The 27,444-nt window shown below is 35.9% G+C and overlaps 3 protein-coding genes across 4 annotated transcripts; 1 reads left to right on the forward strand and 2 right to left on the reverse strand.

Annotated features, from left to right (window-relative positions):
• Positions 1–191: 191 nt before the first annotated feature.
• Positions 192–10,773, reverse strand: LOC125669010 (uncharacterized). 2 transcript variants are annotated; one of them, XM_056162709.1, is made up of 10 exons: positions 10,437–10,773; positions 9,668–9,838; positions 9,483–9,507; positions 8,068–8,132; positions 5,736–5,934; positions 4,572–4,870; positions 3,814–3,910; positions 3,454–3,510; positions 2,527–2,639; positions 192–623 (listed from the first exon to the last, which is right to left on the reverse strand). In XM_056162709.1, exons 2-10 carry the CDS (start codon positions 9,809–9,811, stop codon positions 303–305), a joined length of 1,320 nt encoding a protein of 439 aa, XP_056018684.1. In that variant the 5' UTR covers positions 9,812–9,838; positions 10,437–10,773; the 3' UTR covers positions 192–302. The 2 variants fall into 2 exon arrangements, with proteins under 2 accessions (XP_056018684.1, XP_056018683.1); XM_056162708.1 differs by having other exon boundaries at positions 9,668–10,773.
• A 73-nt stretch (positions 10,774–10,846) lies between these two features.
• LOC125671118 (1-acyl-sn-glycerol-3-phosphate acyltransferase epsilon-like) lies at positions 10,847–19,876 on the forward strand. The gene is made up of 8 exons (XM_048906590.2): positions 10,847–11,452; positions 12,556–12,634; positions 12,741–12,856; positions 13,039–13,125; positions 14,005–14,095; positions 15,544–15,705; positions 16,619–16,742; positions 18,052–19,876. Exons 1-8 carry the CDS (start codon positions 11,237–11,239, stop codon positions 18,278–18,280), a joined length of 1,104 nt encoding a protein of 367 aa, XP_048762547.1. The 5' UTR covers positions 10,847–11,236; the 3' UTR covers positions 18,281–19,876.
• A 2,685-nt stretch (positions 19,877–22,561) lies between these two features.
• Positions 22,562–27,279, reverse strand: LOC125671345 (E3 ubiquitin-protein ligase RNF146-like). The gene is made up of 2 exons (XM_048906984.2): positions 27,081–27,279; positions 22,562–25,614 (listed from the first exon to the last, which is right to left on the reverse strand). Exons 1-2 carry the CDS (start codon positions 27,145–27,147, stop codon positions 24,689–24,691), a joined length of 993 nt encoding a protein of 330 aa, XP_048762941.1. The 5' UTR covers positions 27,148–27,279; the 3' UTR covers positions 22,562–24,688.
• Between the last annotated feature and the right edge of the window lie 165 nt (positions 27,280–27,444).

The raw sequence follows: 27,444 nt of genomic DNA on the forward strand, positions 1-27,444 counted from the left end.
TAAACAGCCAATGCTCAACAGCATGCTATTACACACTACTTCAGAGAGCGCGTCGATAAGTATCAGATGTACTAGTATTCAGACTTGCAGACCTATAATTAGTTGAACTAATTAGCATGCTTCTAATCCCTTTCATTCCTTCTTTCTTTATAAACAGGTAACGTTTACACATCAATATCATAAAAGAAAAATGAAAATGCACAATGCGTATTTAATTTCATTTTTAAATATATAATCTGCACAATTTTTTTTAGCATTCTTCAATGAAAACAGCAAATTTTTTTTCAATGAAAGTTTAAATCCTAGTACAGGCTGGAGACGCATCGCCTTTCGCCAGTGGCTGAGTGAGGACCGGGACTGTCTCGCGTCCGTGCAGACCGGGGTGTGTGATGACTCAGCTGAATTCGTCGTCTGCTGTAGTTACAGGGTTTCGGGATCCAAGGACCCACAACGAATGCTTCCGCTTCACTCTGGGGCGAGTACGCGCGGTACATGACGCGGAAGTTCTCCAGCGTTTTTGGGGGAAGAATGGTTTCTGCATGCATTTTCTCCCAGCTTTCTAAAGAACGCAAAACGCTCTTTTTCTGCAAATTATGGTAAAATTCGTCCACGGTTTTTCTGGCCTATGAAGATAAAGTTGAAAATTATTTTAAATAATTAGCGTTCTTGAAATTTACTGGTAGAGTATTTTCTTAACAAAGAAAGCTGAAAGTCCCGGGATTTGATAAAACCCATATTACAAGATAAAATAAATAAACTGCAGATTTTAGTATGACCCTTACTGTAAAGAATATTTAATTTGGAAACGTTCACAGAAATGTGATATAAGGGATAGGAAAGAAGTTGAAAATCTTTATGGATCGCTTTTATAGTGTGGTACTGTGTTCTGGTCGGTAATAATAAAGATTTCTTTAAATATAATATTACATATACAAATACATGTACAATGTATTACCAAAATAGGGGGTAACATTGTGAGAGAGAGAGAGAGAGAGAGAGAGAGAGAGAGAGGGGGGGGGAGTGAAACAGCGCGAACAAAGGGAAGAAAATTTTTTTTTTTAGGTCACTTGAATAAACTCAGCGTTCACCGTCGAAGTTATGTATTTATTATGTATTTGTTATGTATTTATTATGTATTTGCTACAAGGCACGAGCCAAAACAACGAACTGTGAACTCTGTATCTCTTTTGTAACTCGATAACTGACATTCGAATTTTTGCTGAACATTAGAAATACCTTATTTTCAAACAAACAAGTGTGTTGGCGGTTTTTGTCATGGCTTTACTTATTTCAAAATATAAATGACAGAACAAAATACATATCCTTACATTTTCTATAAGGCTAGTGCATATATTTCTTTGGAAATTTGCTCTCTTTATTGCACCATGATTATAAATAAATATCGAGGTGAAAGAAATTTAATGCATTCTGTAACTTTTTTTCAGATGAACCGTGAGTAATGTTGTAAATCACATCTTTCTATTCTTCACCTGTACGATACTTTGAATATATCCCTATATCGATGAACCCCGCGTGAGGTGGGTGAGGGGTGATTGATTGAATATATCGTTTAACCTCCCTTTTGAGAATCTTTCACTCATATGGAAACGTCACCATTGCCGGTGAAGGGCTGCACAATTTAGGCCTATGTTCGGCGCTTATGGCCATTGAGCAGGGAGGGATCTTTATCGTGCCCCACCTGCTGTGACACGGGGCCTCGGGTTTCTTTTTTTCCGGTCTTGTCCGGAGGACCGCCCCATTTAGTCGACTCTTACGACAAGTAAGGGGTACTGAGTACCTATTTTAACCCGGATCCCCGCGGGACGGGGTGGGTATTGGTCCTGTTAGGACAGTTTTAGTTAACTGAAGACTTTTCTAGATAAATGACCAAGAAATATCTGCTGTTCATGAGAGGTTATCGTGATCTGCTTCGTTTCTTGGGTAACCGATTCAAAGAATTGTTTTACACAAGATTTGTTATCGCTTGTATCCCCAAATAGGATGTGAACTGATGATACAGATTCACGTGCACGTGATCATCTATCGTATTAACATGCACGATCAGCGGAAATGCTTATTTCCTCATTTCCTGCATGTTTATATTCCCAATTGCATGTTTTGTCACTTCATAGATTTAAAAACCGTTCTATCAGTGTCGTGTTAGCTCAGTGGTAGAGCGTTCGCTTCATGACCAGGAAGTCGCGAGTTTCAGCTCTTTTCGCGCCATGGTCGGGTCAGATCTTAGAACGCTCGGAATCACGGGTCTTTCGGACAAGACCATTAAAACGGAAGTCCCGTGTTACTGAGGGCGTTAAGAACCCTCACTGCTACGGCCGTAAGCGCTATACACATATAGGTCTAAATTGGTGGTACTTTACGTCAGCTGGTAACGTGAAAAATGAAAAATTCTCGACGGGACGTAAAACAAACAACAAACCGACAATAAAACTTCATCAACTTATGAACAAAATTCGGAAATTTCTCAATTTCTCCAACTTCCGGTAAATGATACGCGAGAACACTCACCTGATCTCGGATGTTCGGCAGATCGTCAATGCTGGGATGGCGGTGTTTTGACTTGAGTTTTAATACTGGCAGTGGAACGGGATCTTTTTCTGTCCCTGTTTTCACTTTTGTTGCTGTATAATCGGAATTAGAAATGTCCAATATTTAGGGGCAAGATCAAAAGTTCAATGTCTGACAAAAAATTACATTCCTAGCTTTAAGTGGGTTTTAACTGTCACTTGTCATTTCTTTTTCCAACAAAGAGTAATCAGTGTCGGGTGACAGAAACTTGCGGGAGCTTACCCCCCCCCTCCCTCTCCCAACTATTTGAATTTAGATTTTTATCCGACATCGATCTTTTGATCTCGTTTTTAGTCATTTTGCAGTGAGAATGTCTAGGTCATGCGAACATGCAACCTTTCACAAGAGTTTACGTATTCGCGAATTCTTGACATTGTGAAGATGTATTTGAACAATATCCATCAAATCTTCTGCAGAAATGTAACAAACTTACATAACAATTTACACTATTGAGGGAAGTAAGACCGAGGATATAGAATGCTCCAAATAAAAATTGTTTCAAAATAGTCAACCATGCACCATTATTTTTGCAATATTCACAAATCTTTTCTTGAAAATTCAATGTAGTGGAACTCATATTTTCACTAATTATCATATTTTGAGTTTCGATCAGTTATAGTGGCGGATCCAGGATTTTATAGGGAGGGGGGTCAATATAGGCCGGAAGCCGCCTTTTACGGCCCACAGTGGGTTCAGGGAAAACCTCTAGTGCAGGCCCAGTGGGGAATTTCCTGGTAGTTCCAGCTTCTTTTAAAAGTTACTGTTGTGGGTTTAACAACACCAACAAATCATAACAACAAATAATTGATTTTGTCACAACCCCCCCCCCCCCCTCCACAATCCGCCACCGAGTTGGCTATCCCTTACCCTGTGGTGTCCCTTCTTTGTCAGCACTAAATTCCTGCAAGGTTACCACCTCGTTATCTGTCAACAAATGAAATGTTTAGCATAATCTATGAATCAAAGATCAAAATTTTGAAGAATTACCGAATCACACTTAGCCCCCATCTTCCCAATTCAAGGCTTTTTGAAGGAGAGGATCAGAAATCTTTTTGTTCACGGAAATGGCTGAGTAGTTACGAATGCAATGCCCATTAGGATAGCACAGTCGAGTCTGCAATAAAAAGTTTTGCAGCTCGCTTGTAATTTACAGAGTATTTCACGTTCCTTCCCGGTTTGATTTAACCTCTCAGTGGCTGAGTGTTTAATATTAATCGAGTGACTTACTCAAATCTGTTTTGATGACGTCACCATCAGGTAGTTTGTCCACTACGCTAGATCGTGCTGACCGGGATGAAAATCTTCTATTCGGCTGTTCCTGAACCTTCAAAAGTATTCGGTATTTAAGAGATTAATCCTGGAACACTAGTACTTTTACATACGTACAAATGTAATTTTAAAAAACACCTTTTTAACCATGGACATGGATTCCTTCTCCTTCAAAACCTGAGATCTGATTGAATAGGATCTGATACCCTGGAGGTTTGGGCTGCCCTGGGGACTTGAATTGCTCTGGGAGTTTGGGTTGCCCTGGGGCTTGGATTTGGGATGCTCTGGGAGTTTGGGTTGCTCTGGAATTTTGGATTACTATAGGAGTTTGGGTTGCCTGGGGGTTGCTGTGGGGGCTTGAATTTGGGATGCTCTGGAAGTTTGGGTTTCTTTGGGGGATTTGAATTGCCCTGGTGGGGGTGGGTTGCCCTGGGGTTTGGTTGCCTTGGGAGTTTAGTCTTTTCTGGGGAGTTGGGTTTCTCTGGGAGTTTGGGTTGCCTTGGGGGTATGGGTTGCCCTGGTGCCAGTGTTTAGGGAGGATTAACCGAGGTTGGTACTGTAGTAAATTCGTAGCGACTGTTTGACACACTGTTGCCGAGGTGATGTAGAGAAGGCTTACGACAGAGACAGTGCGTCAACGGTTTCTTTCATCAATCAAAGGACATAAGAATATTAGAATGATCTGATTTTTGCATTCACTTCTACTTAGAACATACCTGACCAGATCGATGCGTGGCTTTTAAACCATGTGTTGAAGGTGTTGGAAAAGGAAATTGAAGGGGTGTTGCATACGGGGAATCACTTTTTATCGCATTCTCTGTTGTTTTCTTCATTTGGAGCGCCACCTGGCGGTCAGTAAGACCAACCAGCCGCGCACCTACCGTGTAGTGTTTCAGAACATGCGGCTGACGATTGGCGACGTACTGTAAGTTATCCCCAATGGTTTTCTGGGTAATCGCTGTACGGAGCAATCTCTGGCGGCGGGAAGAATTGCATCTGTTTTCCTTATTCACGTCTAAATAAAGCAGATATATGATTTATGTAAATACATCTTGATTGAAGGAAAGCGTACAAACATCAAATTTTATTTTGCAACTGCGAGGCATATACGCAATATGAAAGAAACCCGTAGATTGATTGATTGAATATTGTTCACCATTGCCGGTTAAGGGCTGCAAAATTTAGGCCTATGTTCAGCACTTGCGGCCTTTGAGCAGGGAGGGATCTTTACCATGCCACACCTGCTGTCCTTTTATTTTTTGCGGTCTCATTCGAAGGAGCGCACCATTTAGTCGCCTCTTACGACAAGCAAGGGGTTCTGAGGACCTATTTTAACCCGGATCCCCACGGGACGGGTGGTTATTAGTCCTGTTAGGACAGTTCTAGTTAACTGAAGACCTTGGGTAAATGACCTAGAAATATCTGTTATCCACGAGGGGTTATCATTAAGGATGTACTCTACATCGTCATAATGGCTGACTTGCTTTTAAAACATGGATGGAAATATAAATATCAGCAATATTTGCCTATTCTTTTACAAATTCATTGGCTAGCTGAGTAACTCAGTAGGTTAGCACGTCGACTACTGAACTGTAGATCGCGGGTTCGAGTCCAGCAGGGATTTTAAATTTTTTCAGATTGCTTTCTACTAAAACTGCATTTTTTGGCTTATAAAGTAAATTTGAAAGTTTTTAATTTCAAAATATTGTTGTACACAACCTCCACTTTTCACCCATATCAATTTTTTGGGTGTAGCATACCTCCTTAAGTTATATAATACATTCAACGTTCTAATGTAGGAATTTATCTTCATGGTTTTAACGTCTTGCGTGTACATTTTTCTTGTGTTCTTAGGATCTGTTTAACGTTCACATAATCACCTCCATCTGGTAGACCTCCTTGGGTCATGTGAAACAGAAAATCATCAAAATTGATCACTCCATCGCCATTTTGGTCTAGTCTCTTCAGGACCGAGTCGACCTCCTCCCACGTGACCTCGCTATCGATCCGCTTCAGACCCTCGTGCAGATCCTCAGGAGTCAGCGAACCCGTGTGAGAAACATCCAGCGTATCGAATAGCTGAAAAATGGAACAGATGATTCATCCAATCCAGAAAGATTTCAATTCTTCTCCTATTATGTCATTGTCAAGAAAATGTATAGTTCGTATACATGTGTGCAGCGGGGGGGGGGGGGGGGGGGTTGGGGGGGTTTAAGGGGAGGAGGGGCGGTCACTCGGGCTCGGGGATGGAAAACACAAAACTTTATGGATATAAATCATTTCAAACCACAAACCATGAGAGAGAGAGATCTTAAAAGGCCCAGCCAAGACCCATGGAATAATGATTTAAATAAACATGAATCTACATTGGAATGCTTGTATATTTGACGCGCTTCACCCTTTCGGTTCTTGAGAAAATCGTTGAGCCCCATTTGTGGCCCCACCTTGACCCTGAGAGCCATGGTGTGAAGAAATACGAATCTCCATTACGTGATGCGGCTTAATTTTCCTACATCGTCCGACCTGGGTCCGGGGACAATGATTTGAACAAATTTGAATCTTCGTTATGATAAGAAGCATCTCTGCTAGTCATTGCTTATTTTTGGTCCAGCAGTTCTTGAGAAGTATATTTCTGAAATACTTAAATACAGGTATACTTTTATTACTTAGTATCTGTGTTGGACGGAGGCATGGTCCTTCGTTCAACAAACTTGAACCCCCTTCATAGATCTTCTGTGACAAGTTTGGTTGAAATTGGTCATGTGATTCTTGAAAAGTCGAAAATGCGGAAGTCTATACACGGCAGAAAGACGTGCGAATTTTGATTAGGAATGTTCGAGTGAGCTAAATTTGTTCGATTTCATTCTTTTCATCTTCCTTATATTCATATTTTGCAGATAATGTTTTGATTTTTTTAGATATAGTTTTTTTTAACATGAAAGGTCACTAGCAGGTCACCATCTACATAGAAAATGATAAACAATAAAACATCAAAGTTTTATTACCGACAAATCATCGGTAAGTGTAATTATTTCAACTATACGTGTAATAGGTAATTTCATAATCCTAAGTGATAATCGTCAAAAAGAAAGAAAGATTAAAAAAAAAACGGAAAAAGAAAAAAAACAAAACAACAAAACACCAGTTCATTGTGTACTACCCGAAAGTCGTCAAGTTTTCACATTCCGAGGTTTTCACGTGCACTTTGTGTTATATTACATGTTATTTCCTTGTTATATTATATGTTATTTCCTTGTTATATTACACGTTCGTGTGTAGGAGTAAGGCCTCAGTGTTCTGTATACGCAATTTCCTGCTTCAGGTATTTTGTAGTTTTCCTTTTTATGTTGACGTTTATCGTAGCAACAATACTTACAGATACCATCTACTTTGTAGGGCTCCCTGATTGGTTAAGCATAATAAAAATACAAAAAAGGAGAAATTTCTCAAGAAGTATAAAAGTTATCCAAATGAATTAGGAAAATGTAAATTCCAAAAGTCTCAATGGATTTTTTTTTTTATTGTTTCAGAAAATGAATTTCCAAAACATTGAAATCAAATTATTTTGTAAAAGTCGTATCTATTAAGATATTTCGCTAACAATTGATGCATAAGTATAGAATATAGACATGCAAAAAAAACAACATGTAAACAGATGTATAAAACTACTCATAGTTTACAGGTGTATAGAACTACTCACAGTTTGCAGGTGTATACAACTACTCACAGGTTACATGTGTATAAAACTATTCACAGTTTACATGTGTATAAAACTACTCACAGTTTACATGTGTGTAAAACTACTCACAGTTTACAGGTGTGTAAAACTACTCACAGTTTACAGGTGTGTAAAACTACTCACAGTTTACAGGTGTGTAAAACTACTCACAGTTTACAGGTGTATAAAACTACTCACAGGTTACAGGTGTATAAAACTACTCACAGGTTACAGGTGTGTAAAACTACTCACAGTTTACAGGTGTGTAAACTACTCACAGTTTACAGGTGTATAAAACTACTCACAGGTTACAGGTGTGTAAAACTACTCACAGTTTACAGGTGTGTAAAACTACTCAGTTTACAGGTGTGTAAACTACTCACAGTTTACAGGTGTATAAAACTACTCACAGTTTACATGTGTGTAAACTACTCACAGTTTACAGGTGTGTAAAACTACTCACAGTTTACATGTGTGTAAGAAACTATACTCACATTTTTCAAAGATGTCACATTATCACAGGTAATATCTCCAAAGCATGCAGGTAGCTCCACGTTTCCTAGATACCGAATATAAAACATCATTTGCATAGGATTCAATTTAATACATACAGTGAAAATTCTGCCATCTGCAGACCTCTAGTGTGCTTGATGTAGTACCAAACACCTGTAAAATTAGTTTTCAGTTATATCTTCTTAAATTCATTAATTTGATAAATGAGATCTCCATATCACTAACATTCAATGATGTTCTGAACAAACTAATACGACCCATGACATGTATTTAGCACAGTGTCATTCTGAACAAACTAATACGACCCATGACATGTATTTAGCACAGTGTCATTCTGAACAAACTAATACGACCCATGACATGTATTTAGCACAGTGTCATTCTGAAAATTATGGGAGATATCCAATATATTGGAGGTCTGGGAGTATAAATCTTGAATGCATTGATTTCATCTTTGTGAGATTTAACTGTCTATTATAAAGTAATGGGTAACTTTTGTTATGTAGCTAGACCTGATATATGGACATATGTTTGAGCAGCCTATTGTCTTAAAGTATAATGAAGGTAAAGGTCATATCATATGGTTAAAAGTAAAAAATGATGACGTCATTTGCCGAATGTGTAATTTTTCTCTTAATAAAATTTTTCCAAAATATCCTAAATCCTAGGTTGAATTTTCTATAATTTAAAGTATATCAATTTCTGTATCATTTTCTTCATTATGTGATTTTTTATTTTCTTCAGAATTTGAACATTTCCTTGTAAGAGATCTTAATATGACGCAATTTTACGTTTAAGATTTGCTATTGACGAGCCATGCATATTATATTGTACATCTCGGTGTACACAAATACATCAATTACAATTTATCATGTTGAGATTTAGTAACAGATAGGTCAGCTTTATAAAAAGTATTATTAAGTAATTTCATATTCTTCTAACTGGGGTATGATACTCTATATTTGAAACTAAGTTGAGAAAAAAAAAAGAAAAAAAAAAAAAAAGATTTGTTTTATACCATACACAATATCATAAGAGGTTTTGTTCCTTAGAACAAAGATAAAAGGTTTTAAAACATTGAACCTGAGGAGAAAAAATTCGTATCTTTTTGTTACTACCTTAAATTGCACTTCATAGGAATTCACTTTCTAAAACTTTCCCGACCCAAATACATGTATATACAATTCAATTGATATTTCAAATGTTATTGATATTTTCCCAAAGTATAAATTTTATAGAATAAGATATGAGAAATTAACTTTTCACTGTAAAACTATGTAAAGTAATCTTCAATATTCATTTCAATTTGATATTTCTAAACTTTAGTTCAAAGAATTCTTCGACTCGCGCACATTATGTTGATGAAGACTTTTTACATGATAAGAACACGACCTACCTGATGTACCCTGATCTTCAGAATTCTAATGAAAAAATAAAAATGATACCAATATGTAATGATGATAATAATAATCAATAAAATGTACCAAGTATTGTTAGACAGACAAGCGATATATAGATAAATGTAGTTAAAGCTCTCCACATTACCTACACATATAGTATATATATAAAAGTGAAACAAACCTTTCTATTACTACTTTTTGCCGAGAGAGTCAATTTTCGAAGCAGACCAAGGCCGTAGATATCATCGGTTTCGTTTGCTTTAACTTCATCCTTTCCAAGTATTGGTTTCTTTTTGTCATTCTTTGCTGATAGTCTCCTTGCCATGTTTCATCGCTCCTGTTTATGATGTTGCTAATAATGATGACAAAAGACCATTATGACGTCACAATTGTTGTTTGCTTATGACGTCACAATTACATTAAGCCATACATTCCATATAGAATATCACACTCTAATGTTGATCTCGGACCTGGGATTGGCCCCAAGAGTTGATCTCGGCCCGAGCCCGTAAACGTAGATATAGTAATTTTTTTCATATATAATACTTTCTTCCACGACAAAATTTAATTTAAGCAGAAAAATTAAATAAAAACGTTTTTGAAAACAGCGCTAAATTGTAGCGAGTATCTAACCCAGGTAACAATTGTTTATTTAGAACAATAACACGTTTAACTTCATTTCAAAACAATCAACGTTCTAGGTGACAGAAAACAGTAGGAGGATCATGGAGGGTGATACTGAAGCATTTTCAGAAATCCCCGGTCCTAATGGAGATAAAATGTTAATTTACAGCAATTTTGATGTAGAAAACTGTTTTAAAACGATTTCTGAAATCTAAAATCCCGAGGACTTGACAATAAAACGAGAAAAGTAGAACCATTATCTTCCGACGTATTTCAACGACTTATAGATGCTAAACAGATGGGAAACGGTAAAAAAAAAAACTTACTTCAGTATAAGGTAACATTCCTTAAGCAAAGAAATAGCAGCATCAGTAAACATTGCATTCCCGTTCATACGATGACGCCACGTAAACAAAGTTCTACAACTCTTACAAATTATATGAAATATTGAAAACGGGCGAGTTTGGTAAATCCGAAAAAATAAATAAAAATCAGCAATGGAATAAAGCTACAAAACCCAGACTTTAGCATGTTTCACAATGTCAATAGTACTGGAAACGTAACCATTAAAGTAAACTCTCTGAAGGAATGAAATAGTCAAATATCGTTGTACAGTATACCATGTATTTATGTTTGGGTCAATGACCCCCCCACCCACCCACCCACCCAATTTAAAAAAAATGTTTATCAACTTGTTGTGTTTTAGGTATATGATATAAACTTTTATCTAGATGAGGTCTCGACGGGGAGTTTACTATACATTCTTACTGAGGTCAAAGTCATTCTATTCCATACAAGTAAATAGTCCAGTAAAGAATAATTTAATAAAGAGGCCTACATCTTATCTAAAATTTAGCCTACATGCACTTGTATTTTTTTTTTTTTATTATTATTGTACAATGGGTGTATATGATGAATTGTGTATCAACTTTGATATACCGCTATTTCATAAAAGATAAAAACTTATTTCAAATAGTATTTTTATCAGAAAGTAAGAAAACAAAGTATGTTGAAGCATTGCAGACATTTTCAGGTCGTATGAATAATTAATAGTACAACTTGCTCCTTGTGTCGAAATACCGGAAGTAGCACATGTTAAGCGTAAACAAAACATTTATTATGAAAAATGTTGTCGATTTTGGTACATATGCAGTTTCTACGATGGCTATTCCCCGCAACTGCATTGCTTAGTGCTGCTCCCATACATATTACGGTTTGGGCAGCTATCCGATTTCTTACCTTGCCCTTTCCGAGGCGTGTGTACAGGTCTGCGGATGACCTTCTCTACGCAACCTACCAGAGATATGTCTTGTTTTTCATGCACTGTTACACTGGTGCTGAGGTGAGTGCCTTTTAAGGGGTTATTTATTCCGCGACAGGAGAGATGATACAGTAAGAAACATCAGCTCTGCTTTATAGATTTGATATTGTCAGGTATATCACCGGAACCGTGTTCTTGAATAGGGGTGGTATAGTTTAGACCCTTGTTATCATTATTATAGACAAAGTTACGGGTCCCTGTGGATATACTCAGTATAATACTGATCTGACAGTCTGATGTATCGGTGATAAGTTTGACCCTCTCTGCTAATGATCTGTTCCTTTCACTGGGGCGCCACTGAGGATTTATGATAGGCAGTCGATATAATCCTATACACTATCCCCCTAATATTTATAGTTTTGTAGACTTTTAGAGGGGTCCTTGAAAAAAAATCATATAGGGCGAGGCGTAAAGGATTTTTTTTAAGGACACCTTGTATTTTTGTTTTGCCCCTCTAACTAAGTGTCTACATAACAAATTTATCCTGTCGATGATTTTACGAAGGCCTATACATAAATTAAAGGCATATTGATGTAACTGATGATGAAGTTGAAATCCCTTCTGAACTTGTGGTTACCGTGTTATATACAATGATAGCTGTAATTCAATAAAGTAGAGTGAACGTTAACAGTGATTTTTTAAAGCCCATTTTGGGTCCTAATTTCGGCCCTTTCCCCTCCTAAAAATTTCCAATTTTCCCCCAGTTTAGCTTGCATTTTCCCCATTAATAAAATTATGAAAGGAAAACGTATTTGAAAAAAATATACATTCGATGTGAATTATATGCATAAGACTTAACAAAGACTTATGGGAATGATGATTTGGATAGAATAGTTGAAAATTTTAGAAGGCTAAAGAAAATTAGATGTGTAAAATAAAGATAATATAATGTTTGATATGATTTTAAAACTTTTTTACAATAATATTGATTTTTCCCAATTTGACTGAAATGTCGACAATTTTCCCCAATTCGAAAGCCACAGGACCCTTGTAAAAAATGTAGAAAAATCACTGGTTAATACTTAGTTCACTGTGCAACAAATTTAGAACTTACTCAGTTACTGTGAAGTAAGCAATACAGAATCTGACTTCAGTTTGATACTTAGATTATTTTCTATAAATAGATCCACACGTACGGAGATGCAGAAGCTCTGGCTAATCCAAATGAAAATGCTGTCTTCATTTGTAACCACCAATCAACAAGTAAGATAGGAAGATTTTTTCATCAGTTCAAATTCAATTCAAAATCTGTTACAGGTATCTTGTTCATGTAAATGTTTTGTGACATTTTGCTGTTGTTGTTCTGCAGTGGATTGGGTTGTTGCCAATATAGTGGCCCTGGAGCACCGATCTCTCGGGCACGTTCGATACGTTATAAAGGACGGACTGAAATATTTCCCTCTGTATGGTTTTTACTTCAAACAAGTAAGGATGTGAAATGCAATTATTTCTTGTTTATGAGAGTTTAATTCTCCTTGGAGCTCCAGTTCATTTGAATGGGGGTACAGAATGAATTATTTTATAAGAGTAGAGTATTGCACATGTACAGTTATCTTGTTTTTGATCACCAGAGTATAAAATGTTGAATATTGTTTGTTATTTTTCAGCATGATTGTATTTATGTAAGAAGAGGAAATTTCAGTAAGCAGTCTATGGAAAAACAAGTGAAGAGGTTTGCCGCTAGAGATGAACCAGTAAGAACTTAGTTTTACGGGCACTATGTATTGAGTATGTCGGCCTTTGTAAGAACTTAGTTTTATGGGCACTATGTATTGAATATGTCAGCCTTTGTAAGAACTTAGTTTTACGGGCACTATGTATTGAATATGTCAGCCTTTGTAAGAACTTAGTTATATGGGCACTATGTATTGAATATGTTGGCCTTTTTTAAAGAAGGTACACTGCATCGTAATAATGGCCAACTTCCTTTTAAAACATGAATAAAAATATGAATATCAGCAATATTTGTATATTTGTTTTTGTCAAGGAATTTAATTCCTCAGCTAGATAGCTCAGTTGATTGTCAGCTGCTGATCTGTAGATTGTGGGTTTGAGTCCAACAGGAATTTTTCTCAGATTAGTTTTTACTAAAACTGCATTTTTTTTTTTATAAATGAAGATTTCCAAATACTATTGTACATATCCTACACTTTTCATCCTTATCAGATTTCTCTGGTGTGATATTCCTCCTTAAATAGCGTTCAAATGACTGAGTGTATTGATATTCCTCCTTAAATACATGTAGTATTCGGATGACCTGGTGAATTGAACATCAATGTTGATATTTTTTTTAAAGCTATACAACTACTGATATCTAGAACTGAACGATGTATCTTTTTGTCAGGTGACCAAATAAGGCTAATATAGATGCATGCAAAAGAATCAAACAAAAAAATCAGCACGAGCATAATCTAATTAAAATCAGATCAATGAGTATGTGAGGAGATCTAACATCTGATTTTTATAAGACTGACCCGTGCAAAACCCACTTCATTGCAAGTTTGGAAACATGTACTAGTAAAATAAATTTTCAATACAAACTTGATCTTACTTATATTTTTTTTCTCCTTAAGGTTTGGATGATAATATTTCCGGAGGGAACAAGGTTCAATCCCAGCAATAAGGATCTTGTAGATAAAACAAGATTGTTAGCAGAAAAGAAGGGTAAGACCAATGTAAAAAGTTACGTTAACATCACTGCTTACATATATACATAGACAGTGTAAGGCCAATGTAAAAAGCCAAGTTAACATCAATGTTTATATAGACATAGACGGAGTCTGTTTAAGGTTTCTAGCTTCTCTGTGTCATAGGCTCATGGAGTTTGTTCTCAACAAAAATCACAAGAGAACACACTTTCATTACGGATATAAAAAATTCATTCAGGCACACCAATTAAAATTTTCTTCATGAATTTTAGTCAGACAATTTTTTTTTTTTTTTTAGAAAAACTTGCTTTCAATTTGTGCATAGGTGAGAAACCAGTTTTTTTTTGGGGGGGGGGGGGGGAGTTATTTTCATTGAATAAAAGAAAGGCCATCAGAACATTATATATGTTTCTTTGGTTATATTCCTACAATGACCAGTGTGGAGGCCATCTGTAGATATTTTGTTTCTATTTCTTGGCATCTGTCATCATTTGACAAACACTTGTTCTTTAAATTCATAGCTAGAGTGGTCACCTTTTCAACTGTTGTTAGTTGATGTGTCATGAAGCATCACTTAAACACCGTGGCCAAACGTCATTTGGATAGAGCCATTCCTACGCAGGATACAGACATGCTTTTAATGTAGGGTACAACCAACCCCAACGGCAATTTACTATGAAGAGTGTAGATGTCCGTGAGGAGGGGTTAGGAAGAAGCCCATGTTTTTCTTTACACAGGTCATTCTATCAGGTGACCCAGTTAATTCTGGTTTGGTATACAACATTCGTATGTATACCATAAACATCAAGAAGAAAACTTTGCAATTAAGACGATTATTAATGATAGGAATTGTTGTATCCAAATGACGTTTAGCCATGGTATCAAATTTCAACTATTTTTAGTTGATATGTCATTAAGCATCACTCAGATTTCAACTGTACATCAGGATTTATTTGTAAGGCTTTTCATTTTCACGTAATATCGCAATATTACAAACTTGTGACTCGAACTTCTTTTGTTATGTCTTTGTGATACTTTTTATGATTAATAAGTTTTTTCATTTCATTGAGGCATTGTGATTATTTACTACTTGATTTCTCTCTTGTGGCTTTATATCGTAATTCTAATATCTCATCCCTTAAAAGGGAAGGATTATAGTACCCCGAGTCTGCTGCGAAATTCTTATCCTGTCATTGATTTACATAAAGAAATATTGTTTGAATTAACTAGTGAAAATCGAGTTTCTCTTGATAATTTCTTTTTCTTTTCTTAATTCTTACAGTACAAAAAGTACAAAAATAGCCCATGAAAATTTCATCTCTCATCTGAATCTATGTCCATCTTGTGAAAAAAAAGTTTCCCAAATACTTTTAGATCTTCAGGAAATAAAAGTGTGAATGCATATAGTGAATGTGAAGTTTGTTGAGTATTTATAAGCCTATTAAAATCCAGCTCTCTCCGCAGGCATAAATCCACCCGAGTATGTACTACTTCCCAAAATTGGAGCATTGCAAGTTTGTCTGGAACAAATGAGAGAGCATGTCTCGGTGATTTATGACGTCACAATCGCCTATAGCAACACGGTGAACAGTGCTGGGACCAGACAGGAGGCTCCCGGGATGCCAGGTGTGCAGACAGAAAATATTTACGATATCTTTACCAATCGAAATGATAACCATTTCCTCATGAATCTCGTGCGTATGAATCTTGATAGATGTAGTAGGACTATTTTAATGGCTGAGAATTCAGACAGAAACAAAAGTAAAATGTAATTATAAAGAAATAAATTTCATTTTTGAAAATACATGAGGGTATGAACAGCATACTTTTCATGAAGCACTAACATGCCTCATGAAGTATATTGACATAAAACATCGCAGTTCATACCCTCATGTGTATTTACTAAAATGAAATTTATTTCTTAAATGTACAACCTTATGTGTCTGCTCATTGAACAGTTTCAAACAAAGCTTCTATATCATTCAGGGTAGATCCCACCACAAGGGCTTCTTATCCATTTTGTTCTGACAATAAGAAACCCTTGTGGTTCCACTAAAATGTCACTGTTCAGTCAAAATTCCTCCAGTCATGATTTACCATATGAATCAATCAAGAATTTTTCACATGCAATTTTGTAAGATTGTGGAATCTCAAGATGTAAAATTCTTGCTTGATATGAAGAAAATCTAATCAAATATACATACAATGCAGTACAATGCAATCCAATTTAAAATCATATCTTTTTTTTTTATCTGCTCTGTTATTTGTGTAGCGGCATAACAATAATGGAGCGGATCAAAGATCTGATTTTAATCAGATTGCAATACAATGGAGCTTTCCAAATGCACAAGTGCTCACTTTCATAAAATGAAAAATGCAGCAATTTAATTGTGTGTTTTTATCCTATCACCCGACAGAGTAATGTAAATTATGATCATTGTTAATATTTAAATTTCAATGTTTTATTAAACTATTTTACTATGTCCATGTAATGTACCAGTATTTGATTTGTGTAAATTATGTGTGAACATGTTTTCAGAGTTCTTAATGCAAACGTCACCTGAAATTCACCTGAACATTGAAAAAGTCAAGGTGACCGATGTACCAGACGATGTGAACAAATTACAAGCTTGGTTAGAACAGCAGTTTCAGAAAAAAGACAGGTTTGTACATTGAATAGTGTGTGTATATGTGTTTTATACTTTAACGTGTGTATTGTTTGACAAAATTATGCCGATATTCAACATAGGGGATATTTATTATCGTGGGATATCCAATGCTGATCTCGTCTTCTACTCATCACCATGAGACGAGATCAGTCGTGGGTATCTGACAATGGATATCTATATTGTATGATATCCGACAATGGATATTTATATGGTATGATATCTGACAATGGATATCTATATGGTATGATATCTGACAATGGATATCTATATGGTATGATATCTGACAATGGACATCTATATGGTATGATGCTATGGGTATCTACATGGTATGATGCTATGGGTTGATATAATATTAATTATCCAGTGTTGTTGCTTTGATATCTTGTGATGACAGCCATTTCCTTGTGGTTCAGTTGTATACAATGCAGATAGATAAAGTATATCTATTGTTTTAATGGCTGGGAATTCCGACAGAGATGAATTTAGAAAATAAACTTCATTTTTGACAATACAATTACATAAGGGTATGAACTACAACGCTTCATGAAGTATGTGGGCCGTGAAGTGCTGCAGTTCATACATACATGTGAAGTATGTGGGCCGTGAAGTGCTGCAGTTCATACATACATGTGAAGTATGTGGGCCGTGAAGTGCTGCAGTTCATACATACATGTGAAGTATGTGGGCCGTGAAGTGCTGCAGTTCATACATACATGTGAAGTATGTGGACCGTGAAGTGCTGCAGTTCATACATACATGTGAAGTATGTGGGCCGTGAAGTGCTGCAGTTCATACATTCATGTGAAGTATGTGGGCCGTGAAGTGCTGTAGTTCATACATACATATGAAGTATGTGGGCCGTGAAGTGCTGCAGTTCATACATTCATGTGAAGTATGTGGGCCGTGAAGTGCTGTAGTTCATACATACATATGAAGTATGTGGGCCGTGAAGTGCTGCAGTTCATACATACATGTGAAGTATGTGGGCCGTGAAGTGCTGCAGTTCATACATTCATGTGAAGTATGTGGTCCGTGAAGTGCTGCAGTTCATACATTCATGTGTTTTTAAAATGAAATAATTTTTGAATATTTATATGTACATTATGTAATGTAGATTTTAGTTTTATTCATTCAGATGTTGCTAAAACACAAAACAGAACAGAATGGAAACACTGGTTTTTTTTTTAAATTCTTGTTTACATTGTGGTTCATTGGATTCTTGTTTACATTGTGATTTTTTTGGATTCTTTTATCGGATTCTTGTTTACATTGTGATTTATCGGATTCTTGTTTACATTTACAGGTTGTTGTCCCACTTTTATTCAGTGGATAGAGACAAAGCCGGCAGATTTGAAGGAGAATGTAAACGTCTGCAGATTTCTCTCACACAAACCTTGCCAGCAGCCCTCTTTTATAATGGCTGCCTCTATTTGATGTTGTCAAATCCTGCCACACGATCAATGTACTGGAAGATCAGCCTGTTCGGAACATTAATCGGATGTGTATGGATGTCATTCAGATCACAAGCGTAGCTTTAAGTGGTTTTTACTGCGAGTGAAAGTTTGATTGCACATTGATATTTGCAGAACTAGGTTTACAAGTGTACGGAGTTTTTAAGAGATTTTATTTACAAATGTAGCGTTTATATTTGCCTTTTTCCTATGCATTGTACTGTCTGGTGTGATATTTTTCCATTGTCTTTTATAGAAGTTTTTAAGATGTGTTTTTACAGCAAGACTGCCATTTCCTTTTATTGACTGTTTTATACCAAAAATGTTCTAGTGATCAATGTAGTACAGTTCGCAATCAAATGTTACTCCTCCTCCACATACGATAGTGGAACATTCCACATACAATAGTGAAACATTCCACATACGATAGTGGAACATTCCACATACGATAGTGGAACATTCCATCCTGTATGTGGATTCAGTTAATTAATCGTACGTGCTTCCCCTTCTTGTATAAGCTTTGCCTGATACCGTTACATATCCTGACTGTGTTCTGTGATAGTTACGTAATACTGTGGTTCTACCAGTTTTTTGTGCCATTGTTTGGTGAAGTGAGGGATACTAATTTGAATCTGTCTAATGGTCTGTCTGTAAGACTTAGGTTCTCAGATGATACCTCAAATACTCAATGAAACTTTAGATTCTCTATGATGACAGGATGACCCCTTTTGTTTTTGAGGTAGGAAGGTCAGAGATTAGATGAGAGATGTTTCTGGATAATGTTTCAAATACTATTTACATGAAGAGTTTTCATGACTTAAGGGGGAATAATACTACACCATTATAATGGCTGATTTCATTTCGAACAGCAATACATGTATATTCCTTTTAAATCAGATTGCCTAGCTGTGTAGCTCAATTGGTCAGCATGTTGACTGCTGATCTTCATTAGTTTGTGCATTCGAGATTACTTTCTACTAAATTTGCATAATTATTTCAAGTACCAGGTAAATAAGGTAAATTCGAAAGTTTTCAATTTCAAAATATTACTGTACATACATATCCTCCACTTTTTATCTATATCAGATATCTCTGGTGTTATTCCTCCTTATAACCATTACATCGGTTGTTTTTAGATTAAAACACTCAGGTCACTGGTTCATATCATAATGGTAAGAAATCTGATATCTCAATACTATTCAAGATTCAGCAATGATATTTCACATGCAGGGTTTTTATCACAAAAGGATGACCTGTCACTTCCAGAATTCAAGGTCACCAGTTCACACAAGGTAACAAATTGTCTTTGGGTTATTAAAATCGGATATTGCACTGAAAATTCACAAAAAGAGTTTTTGTTAAAACAAAATAATTTCCATTTCTAAATAAGCACAAATCAAATAAATGTACATATTGTACATGTATCTTCAGGCAGGTGACGCAAGTTCACTGAATTTCGCTAATTAGCTCCAAATTATGAGGGTGATGAAATGGAATTTTGGTTATGAATAAAATGGAAGCACATCAATGACAGGGGAATCTGAATTCAGGATTGATTAGGACTTAAAATGTTAATTAAAACTTCAGTCTTTTTGTTCGTCATTCATTACTGGTGTGTTCAGTGGAAAATAAGATCTGTGTTGATCAAAGATTTTTTTTATAAAATATTGAACTACATTTGTTTTTGGTTTTTCTTTGACTCTTGGAATTCCATTGTTTCTAGGATTTGCCAAGAATACTTGTCTGAGATGGAAGAGAGATTTATTTATCTGGTTGCGTGTACATCTGTGTTAAAACACCTGGCAAAAATTACTCTATAACAAACTCCACAAAAAACCTTGATAACGACACTGTATGTGAATTTCACCGTCTTCTTTGCTAAATTTAAATACATGCGTACATAAAATCAAAATAAGGGATCTCAAATCAAACAAAGAAAGAAGGGGGCCCCCCAAAAAAAGCTGCGGTAACGTGATATAAATGTAATACAAACGAGCAAAATTGAAGAAACAGACACTTAAATGAAATGTACCCCATAAGGTCAGGCCCAGAGATTGAGAATAATTACAAATTACAGGTAGTTCATTAAGCCTTACACCTTGACCATTTCTAATTATTTGCATAAGTACTAAAGATTTGTAGACTGGGACAGTTTAACCAAGTTCAGGGTTTGTCTGGATTAAATTTTCACATTTTCTTCTTCAACTAAACTTGGCAAAATACATTTCTGGGTAGAGAGGATGAAAGTTTATTTAAATGAAGGGTCATGACCTTTCAAGGGGAAATGATTAAAGAAATAGATTGGGGATTTTAGACAATTTTCTCAAAAATTATTATTAATCACCAGTGATGCCAAGACTGGCATGAAACCTTTATAATTATGTGTAAATGTATGAAACTTTTAAGCTTTAAATCCCTGAAGCTAGATCAAATCACAATAGGGTTTTATAGTGTGATATCGGATCTATGTGAGATTTAAATACCAAGTAAGTTCTACAACTTCCTTCCTTTAATCTCGCATACAATCACTGTCTGATAACAAGAATTAAAAACTGGGTCACATTGATGGGAAGCGAGTGCACTTCTTGGACACCCGACCTCGGGGCAGGCTAAATCTGTAGTTTCTGACCTTAAGTTTGAGTCACTACATTATAAACACATTTGTTAAAATGATCAGTACCATAAACCTAAAATTGTCTTCCCAGAAATGAAATGGTACAATTTTCACCCAAAACTTGCTGTGAAACATCTTGGTTCTTGCCCTCTTGACCTACTTTATGGCTAATAGGTCAAACAGTTTTCCCAACTTTTTTTCGGTACAAATACAGATATCGCCCTGAAATTTAGTCACAAGCTTCCTCTCGGAGGAATACATGTTTGGTTTGCATTTCAGCTGGATTGATCTGTCCGTCTGTGACTTACTTTACAGGTTAATAAAATAGGTCAAACAGATTTTTGGGAGCTTTTTTTTTTTAAATTACGGATACAGATACTGTCCTGAAATTTAATCACAAGTTTTCTCTCAGAAGAATACAAGTTCAGTTGCATTTCATCTGGATTGGTCTGTCTGTCTGTCTGTCCAAGGTAATGTTTTCCTGATTTTTTTTCTGTAACGGATGCATGTATAGCATCGAAATTTGGTCACAATTTTTTCCTCAAGAAGCATAAGAGTGAGTTTGCATTTCAGCTGGATTGTTGCACTATGACCTACTTTAGGGACCCCATGAGGATCCGGATTAGAATAGGTCCTCAGTACCCCTTGCTTGTCATAAAAGGCAACTAAATGGGGCAGTCCTTTGGACAAGACTGCAAAAACTGAGGCCCAATGTCACAACAGGTGTGGCGCAATAAAGATCCCTCCCTGCTCAAAGGCAGTAAGTGCCGAGTATAGACCTAACTTTTGTAGCCCTTCACTGGCAATGGTGATGTCTCCATATGAATGAAATTTTTTCGAGTGGAACGTTAAACGATTTACAACCAACCTACTTTAGGGCTAAAGGAAGGTCAAATAGTTTTCGCGACTTTTTTTCGTAACAAATACAGATTTTGCCCTGAAATTTAGTCACAAGCTTCATCTCAGAGAAATACAAGTTCAGTTTGCACTTCAGCTGGATTGGTGCACCATGACCTACTTTAGGGGTAAAGTAGGTCAGGTTCCCAGATTTTTTTTCATTATCATACCCTATGCAACGAAGTTGTGGATGGTATAATGTTTTTGACCAGCACAACTCTTCTAAGGACTCACTGTGTAGATGTGCATATTCCAAAGAAATTCTGATTCAATGATTTTTCTGGGAGTTATGCCCCTTTTAAACTTAGAATTTCGAGCCCATCTGTCCTGTTCTTGTCAGCACAACTCCTCTGAGACCACTCAACAGAATTTTGTTAAACTTTGTAGTTAATAAGGACACACTGTGTAGATGTGCATATTCCCAGAATGATTCAATAATTTTCTGGGAGTTATGCCCCTTTTGAACTTAAGAATTTCGAACCTGTCTGTTCTGTTCTGCTGTATCATTTGCGGTACTCTGAAAAAATTTAAAACCCCTGCTAGACTCGTACGGATAAACTACAGACCAGCAGTCGATAAGTAAACCTACAGAGCTATCCAGCTAAATGATCTACAGATCTGCAGCCGAGTATTGCTGATAATCATATTTTTCAAACGGAAGTCGGCCATTATGACGAAGTAGTATTCCTCCTTAAAATCAAAGTTCTTGTGGCACCCTTTGTCTCTGCTGTCATGAAATACAAGGATATTTCATCACTTCCAACCAAGAAACTGGCTTCTTTATCGGCAGTTAGGCATAGACATCTTAAGAGGCACTGACTGTATCAATCATGAACTTTTTAATCCAAGGGGATCATAAAAAATTCTTTAATCAAAAGCACAAACTGAAAAAAGTAATTATTACTTGACATCAAATAAGCACTTTTTAATCACATGAACTTCATATGTATCACATATGGCAAAATAATTACTTGTATACATATCTCTACATAAATAATGCATTTTAGGCCAATTCACCCATCTACACAGTCCTTGTAAATAAAATATTTCAGAGGAAAATAAACTTTCAAACATCTAAACACAAATAATGAAAAGTGCATCACATAGAATACAAATAAAGCCAAATATCAATATATCACACCTCAACAGCAGTGTCAGTTTCTTTAGGTTTTACACGAACAAGGCTAACTTAAAGAGAAGAACTGTAAACACAGTACATGCACTAGTATGTACTAATACAGTATTCATCACATTTTGAAAATTTTCTAATGAAAAAAAAAATTTCTTTTTTATTTTGTATAAGAGATCATGTCCAATAATTATGTCTCGTGTAAATTGTCTGTGATATTTAGTCATTCGGAGTACATCAAATCCAAAGTGATTCAATTTCACAATTTTACTCAAATTTCGTTGATAATAAAATGTTACTTTCCGTCAACAGCAGAACTCAGCTTTGGACAAAAAAAAAATCTGTTCATATTTTTTAAATGAAAACTGTTTGATAAAGATAATCTTTTTGTCAATTTGAAAGATAATCCTTTTACCGGTAGTCAAGATACCAAAAATCATTTGAAAGAAAAATGCCATGTTTCTAATGACATAATCTCGATTTTACATCAGCTTGATCCAATCAGAATAACAACTGAGTCCATGCATTTGGATTCTCGCACAACACACACTCATATTTTAAAACATTCATTTTTGAGGGCTAATAGAGTCCGCATCACACATAGTCCTTTTAATGACATTGAATAACTACAAGTATACACTTGATTGAAAATGCCTACTAGTTATGCTTTAGTACTATTGTAACATTAATTAAATATTACACACTGTTTTTTAAAATCAAATGTACAGATTTACTTATGTACAGAATTACATTCTTATGAAATCACTATTCTGACAATACCAGTAAAATACGACACAAAAAATATCTGAAAATAAACACCAGGATCCAGAAGCACAAAAAGGTTATAAAGAATGGAGTCTGTCAAACTGTCCTATTTGGCCCCTTATTAACCCTCAATTCACTTCTTTTAGTATGTTTTAAATCAGAGCACTGTCATATCTTAGTAAAAAGCGCAAAGTTAAGTAGAGATATTTTAAAACGTTTCTGAGAGAAATTCTCAATTACATACATAACATTGATTAAATAGAAACCTATACTGATACTTCAGTGTTAATTTCTGACATCACCATTACTGCTCTGTTAAGTCATTGTATTATTTGAATGAGAAGGCGGAATGTCTATTGAGCGTGCGATCAGTGTGAATATATCGACATTTGACTTGCGATAGCTCACAGACACTGACCGCGATGTCCAGTACTAGTGTGTACAGTGGAAGTGAGTAGAATTCATTTACGCGTTCATTGCTTCATTATTCACGAGGTCAAAGAGGGAGTTGACATTTGTAAAACAGTGTACACCTGTACTTACAATGGAAGACAGGTACCCGTGATTTTTACACCTTTCTATCAATAGAAAATAATCCCATGACTGTTTCAATTTCTGTCATGAATGTGAAAAATTATTATAACCAGATTTAGTGACCAAATTTATGACAAATTGAACCATTAATGTGCTCATATATTGTACAGGTTTATAAAATGGGGTGTGGCCTAAAGTCTGTGAGAAATTGATGTAAGCAACATACCCCTGGTATATCAATCATCAGATTAATACTTACTTAGCATGGAATTAGAAACTAAAATTGAATCTACAAAGGAACGAATTATGCCAAAAATATAGAAAATTGTTGATTTGATTTTTACACAAATTATCGGACGTTTGACAGACTCCTCCTTTAAATGACAATGCTCTCATGTTAATTTAATGTTACTACAGTTGTACATGTAGTATAATACACAGGGCAATAATACACATGAGGACAATAAGAGTTTGTGTATCTGTAATGTGATATCTGGCTTTCTACTACACAATAAATATTGTAATTTCTCATACACAATACACTGTTCACTTACACAATCTCATCATCATTGGAATCAGAATCGACATACTGTATGTTTTGTCTGGTCCTAGAATGACTACTGGCTGGGTTACCTGGACGGACTATTTCACTGCTAGAACTCGGATTGCTGGACGAAGGCGGACTGTCGTCATTGCTTCCACTGGGGACACGTCTCGTCATCTGGGCTTCGTTTGTGTCCGAATCATCATCCTGCAGGTTCAGATTTTGTAAGTGACTGGTGAGATCTTGCTGGGAGGACTGAACACTACTGGGTGGACTGTCAACAGGAGTATTGGCCGTCTGTGGGGTGTTACTAGGGGTGTGGGGCACTGACAGCTGGCCGTGGGAGGTAATGGGTCGACGAGCTAGTCCGCTCGCAGTGGAAGTTCTTAGTGTAGGGTTACTGGGTTGACTAGACTGTTCGTTCCCATCTCCCACTGGTCGTCCATTGGATGGCGATGCAGACTTTGAATACTTCAGTCCAGCTACTCCCTTGACACCTGGTATGGAAACAAGGTCCCGCCTAATCTTCCGTTTCCTTGACCGGTCGTTGCGTCTCACCTGTACCATATTCTCATAGTCAATTATATACAGAAATCCTGCAATCAAGATCTCGAACACCTTTTCTCCATTTTTGTGCTTGGATTCCAACTCCTGACTAGTCCTGTCATCATACTGCCACCAGCCGTTCCCACCCTGATAAAACCACTGGTACTGGTTATCAAACTTAGTTGTCTGTTCAAGGTCCTCATACCTCAGAAGTTTAGGATTGTTGAAGAATTCCGACTCAATCTCCTGACGACAAAGGGCACATCTCTTGCTTCGGTGAGCAGCACCTTTAACACATAGGAAGCAGAAAATGTGTCTGCAGGGTAACTGGACAGGGTGGATACAAGGCTGAAGGCAGACAGCGCACTCTACTGGGCACACCTGATCTACAAAATAAAAGAAACAATTTGTACATTAAAAGAAATATGAACGAAAGAATTGGTAAATATTTATAATTACAGACATTATTACATCTCTGTTTTGTTATGGTTAGTATAAGTTTTAAAGGTACTGGGTACATTATACAATTATTGACATTTCTGAGACCAATACGATGATTTAGCGACCTGAGAAGTACAATACTCACCAAGAACGGAGTTTGTCATATGACATAGTATTAGATTCAGGGCTTGAAATTAACGTATGTCCGTCAGTCTGTGACTGGTTAAAAGTCTGGCGGACTGACATACATTTGTTTTAGTCAGTCCGATGGGACTGGTTAATTTTCTAAAGCATCATTTTGGAAATTATACTAATGAAATTTTATACACACATTTGGCATGCTTCGATATGTAGATATCAGACGAATCTGATTTATAAATATAAATCCCACATTTAAGTGTTACAATATTGTCTGAGGCATATTGAGTTAAATTTCATTTTAATAACATTAACGAAATATGTTTAATTATTTCTGGAAAACTCTGTTGGACTGGTAAATTTTTCTGCGGACTGGTTGAAATTATACCCCATCAGTCCGGCTGGACTGGTGACACAAAAAGTTAGCTTCAAGCCCTGAGATTAGTAAAAATTTAGTAATGATGTAAACTTTCATTGAGTGACCTAAAAAAGAGTAATTCATTGTTAAATTTTGAAATCTAATTATGGCCTACATGAGTGAAAAATTCTCAGATGGGATGTAAATATATGCAACCAATGACACATTCTCAGTTGATGCTTTAAATACAAAGTTAATCAAGCCTGGAGGGGAAGGTCAATTACAGGATATAGTATTAGAATGCCAATAATTGTTTTATAATATGATTGAATAACTCAAAACATTGAAACTGGTTACTAGGGCCTGTGAAATAACAGTCAAGTTCAACCTGTATATACATCTTAATGAAGTACAATAGTACCTATAGTCAAAAGTAATTAGAGAGAAGAGTTTTTATTCATCTCATGACTAAATGGCAATAAGCTGAAATATTCATTATTTTGACTGAAATGTCCTGAAAATTTATTAATAGTGAAATGTCATTTGATATACCCGTAGGTGGCAAAACTCTCAGTGTGTCTAACCAGAACCCTCAATTACTATAACCATACAAAATCCCTTCTCAAACATTCATAGGAAATTGGTCTCCTTGCGGAGGAAACATGATATATCTCTTCCCCTCCATATATATGGACACCATTCTCTGACTACAAGGGGAAAGAACTGGTGTCAAATTTCTGTGGTAATGGTACCTAATGAAAGTTCTCTTACTAATCATCATACAGTTCATCTAGTCATGTCAATCACGGCATTTATATTCTTCTACACGATTAACACAAGAAGCTATGCTTCGATAATCATACAATAATGAAGATATATATGGAACCCTGATCTGTCCAGTATTTTCTGTTTTACCTTCTTTAGAAACACATTTCTCATATGATGGTTTTCTGTCATCGACTTCAAACTTGGTATCCTCCATTATCCACACAAATCTAAGTCAACGCATCAAACACCCGCCATTCTTTTTGTTAGTTTAGCATTTTCTATGTACAATGAAAAAATAAAAAAAAAATCGAAGGAAATTGTGACCTTGACCTTTGAAGAAACGATTAAGTAGGTCGTTCGTGAAATTGTTTGGATTATAATTTCCACATTTCAAATTATGAAATTGCTTTTATATACATTTTTTTTTATATCTCAATCAAATATAGGATGTATCCATTCAGTTATAGGCTTATAAATTACAAAAAGCATTTAATGATACTTTAAATTTATC

Source organism: Ostrea edulis, chromosome 4, assembly GCF_947568905.1.
Source record: "Ostrea edulis chromosome 4, xbOstEdul1.1, whole genome shotgun sequence".
NCBI lineage: Eukaryota > Metazoa > Mollusca > Bivalvia > Ostreida > Ostreidae > Ostrea > Ostrea edulis.